Source organism: Sphaeramia orbicularis, chromosome 11, assembly GCF_902148855.1.
Source record: "Sphaeramia orbicularis chromosome 11, fSphaOr1.1, whole genome shotgun sequence".
In the NCBI taxonomy this organism is placed as follows: domain Eukaryota; kingdom Metazoa; phylum Chordata; class Actinopteri; order Kurtiformes; family Apogonidae; genus Sphaeramia; species Sphaeramia orbicularis.
Window position 1 is genome coordinate 46,223,737 of NC_043967.1, and position 3,256 is coordinate 46,226,992.

General features: G+C 38.5%; 1 protein-coding gene across 1 annotated transcript; it reads left to right on the forward strand.

Annotated features, from left to right (window-relative positions):
- The first annotated feature begins 1,373 nt into the window (after positions 1-1,373).
- On the forward strand, positions 1,374-2,752 carry dpm3 (dolichyl-phosphate mannosyltransferase subunit 3, regulatory). Its single transcript, XM_030146526.1, has 2 exons — positions 1,374-1,428; positions 1,685-2,752. Exon 2 carries the CDS (start codon positions 1,721-1,723, stop codon positions 1,997-1,999), a length of 279 nt encoding a protein of 92 aa, XP_030002386.1. The 5' UTR covers positions 1,374-1,428; positions 1,685-1,720; the 3' UTR covers positions 2,000-2,752.
- The last annotated feature ends 504 nt before the right edge of the window (positions 2,753-3,256 follow it).

Below are 3,256 nucleotides of genomic sequence, written 5' to 3' on the forward strand. Positions count from 1 at the left end.
TTCTCTTCTGTCTCAGTGATGAAATTTATTAAACTAATACTTCTTCGAGGCCTGGATAAGCATGCAGACACACATATGTTCCCCATTCTTTGGTAGGAAAATCACTTGCATTGTACATTGGCAGCCACTCTAAGCTTTTACAAAGTTCCAAGTACATCGTATCCTCGCACACACATGGCAAACCGGGAAAGATAAATGTTGATTTCGGATTTGAGAAATTTACACTCTCTGGGAAAACAGATAAACTCTGCCGGTCGTCCAGTCTTAAATATTACAGCCTGTATAAACAGAAGAAACGGGCTTTTCTCCTGTGGCAGACGCCCATGTCTTCATTTATACTATTACACTGGTGCAGACAAACATAAACACCAGCGTACTAAGAATAACTCCATTTTTTAGCAAAGAATGATGTTTATGTCTCTGTGGATCTTGACTGAGTTTCTCCCTTGGTTAATGTTTACAGCTCCCAGTCTTGATTTCACCCTAGAGAGGCCTGTAAGCTCTGCACCTGGACAGTTCACCACCCTGAATGAACACATGTACCCCACAGCACCTAAAGGGACAGCCAGATCTAACAACAGTAGCTCTCAGCGGTCCCTAATGAATTTGTTGTTGGATTCCTCGCTTTGGAATAACATTAGTATTTATGGATAGCTTTCAGCAAGTGCTAATGGTAATCTAATCATTAAAATAGCTTTCTAAATTAAGAGGACGACACTGAGAAACAGTTAGAGGTCCAATGCATGTTAAAAGCCTGGCTGGGGGCCTCATTAAAGATGTTGTTGAAACAAACAGTTTTCTCTTGCTCCGCTGACAGCGTAATACATCAGACAGCAGTCTAGAAGAGCAGTTTTAAAGTTCATGGTCTAAAAAAAAAAGAAAACATATTAAAGCATTAATTGAGATAAATAGATAGAAAAGTTAAAGATGTAGCCTACTATTGCATATTTTTTCATTGACTTATGATAAATGAAACTGCAACAAACAAAGCAGATTGTAAGATAAATACAATGTAAAATGTAAACTTGAGGTTATAAGGTATGTTCTTTAGTTTTTGAAAATCTCATTCTTCAAAACTTGATGTCCAATTGTCAGACAACAATTAATTTGTTTTTAATGATAACAACATAATTTGTAAAAAGTTATTTTTCTTCTGATAAATATTATTATTATTATTATTGTTGTTGTTGTTGTTGTTGTTGTTGTTGTTGTTGTTGTTATTATTATTATTATTATCTTTAAATTAACATAAAAACGACTATTTTTTATTCTCATTAATATTATTTTTTGAAATTTCATATCATTTTAGAAGATGAGCTGAAGTAAAGACAGAAAAGATACCATTCGACAACAACTACATTTCCCATAAGACATTGCGGTGTGTTACGTCTTAAATCTGCGCAAGGCTGAGTTGGCGTTTGAAAGGAGGTAAATATAGATGGGATGCTTTTCTACAATGGATTACTGTGATTAACTAATATTCAACTAGGTTATTGAACAAATCTAACCCATTATATTTTCCTTCTGATCGATTTATCATGTTTTGTCGCTACTACTCGGCACCTTTCAGTCGGTTTCTCTCTGTGTTGTAGCTCGTTAGCTAACACGGTGCTACCTAAGTAAGCTAGCTAAACTCTGGCTTATTGAATTAATACATGATTAAACCGCTAGTTTTTTCTTATAGGTCGCATTTTACCTGCGGACTGAGACAGCTTCCATCATGACTAAACTTCTGGAGTGGCTGTTCGGTGTGTCGTTCGTCCTGGTCGCCTGGGCTGTGGTGTCTTTCGACCTGTTGGACCTGAGCCTCCCGCAGACCTACAGAGAGGTGGCCTGGCCCATGCCTTTGTACCTGCTGGTTTCATTTGGCTGCTACTCCTTAGCTACTGTGGGATACAGGGTGGCCACATTCAATGACTGTGAAGAGGCAGCGAAAGAACTACAGGAGCAGATAAAAGAAGCCAAAGAGGACTTGAGGAAAAAGGGCTTGAAGATGTAGAACTCGAAAAGGACTATGTAGGAACTTACGTGAGACTTGCAGGGAAACATGGACCACTGCAGTCCAGGATAGAAACTTTGAATGTTGAGTGTTGCTCAGAAATTGTTTGTTACTGAGAATGTCTAAATGTGAGGATGTGATGGAACTCCTTATACTTGTTTCTAGCAGATGTGATCTGAACATCCATCATGACATTTTTGCAGAATTGTTTGTGTTTACACAGTTTGATTTACTGACATTTTAAAATAAGATATGGATCACTTGTCTTCATCTAATGAGGAGTGTAAGAGATGGTGTTTCATTTCCTTGATTAGTCAAGTATGACAGTAGAGGAGTTTACACAATGTGGAAAATGTTCAAAATCAGCCTCACAACATAAGAAACTTGTTGAAACTAAATTACACTCATCAGGGTTTCCACTCTTGTCACTGTGCTTGGTGGTAAACTGATTCCACACATCACCTCCGCTGATGTGCTACGTTGTCATCATGTAATCTTTTGCTGATAATTGAAATGTCAGCAAATGAAACCCAAAGGTCACATCAGCAGCAATCTGACAGTTTGCATTGTTTTCAGTCTGCCTTGTCTCCAAAATGCTAGTAAACAGTGTATATTTTGTTTGTTGTGTGTCTGGAGATCGTTGCTTGTCTGTACAGATGGACCAGATTTTATTTGTATAGAAGTGTACATTCCGTTGTCCGTTTTCAGACTTGTGCCCTATGGACATAATTAAATTGGAATCTATTTTCTTCATTTTGTTTCTTGAATAAATGTGTTTGAGAGTTTGGGGTTCAGAGAGAGAGGGTCAGGAGGTATGCAAGTATGTGCTTGTCTATAAGATGCATTCTTTCTCTATGCATAACCCGCACCGCCTGAGGGCTTTATATCAACGCCTCAAAGCTTCCACTGTGCAAGGAACAGATCCCCTCTGTGTCATTTTGTAGCGACTACATGAAATGCACATTATACAGCACCGCCTTTCCACCTCACAGAGGTTTGTTCCAGTCAGAAAATGTAAGATTTTGAACTAATCTAATGTTGGCAAATGTAGTTCTATTGTGTGAGCCTTAAAAAGCTGCCTGTGCTCATTTTCAGTCAGTGCCTACTGTGTTTAAACAAAGCCTAGCTCAACCAAAGGCATCATTATAGGGTTTCAAAAGCCTCTATAACTTTAGAACAAATGCAAAGGAGCTGGCAGTCCTCTTTGTGTAAGCTTTTGCCTGTTGTGCTGTTTGGCTTCAGCCCCATCGTGCCTCG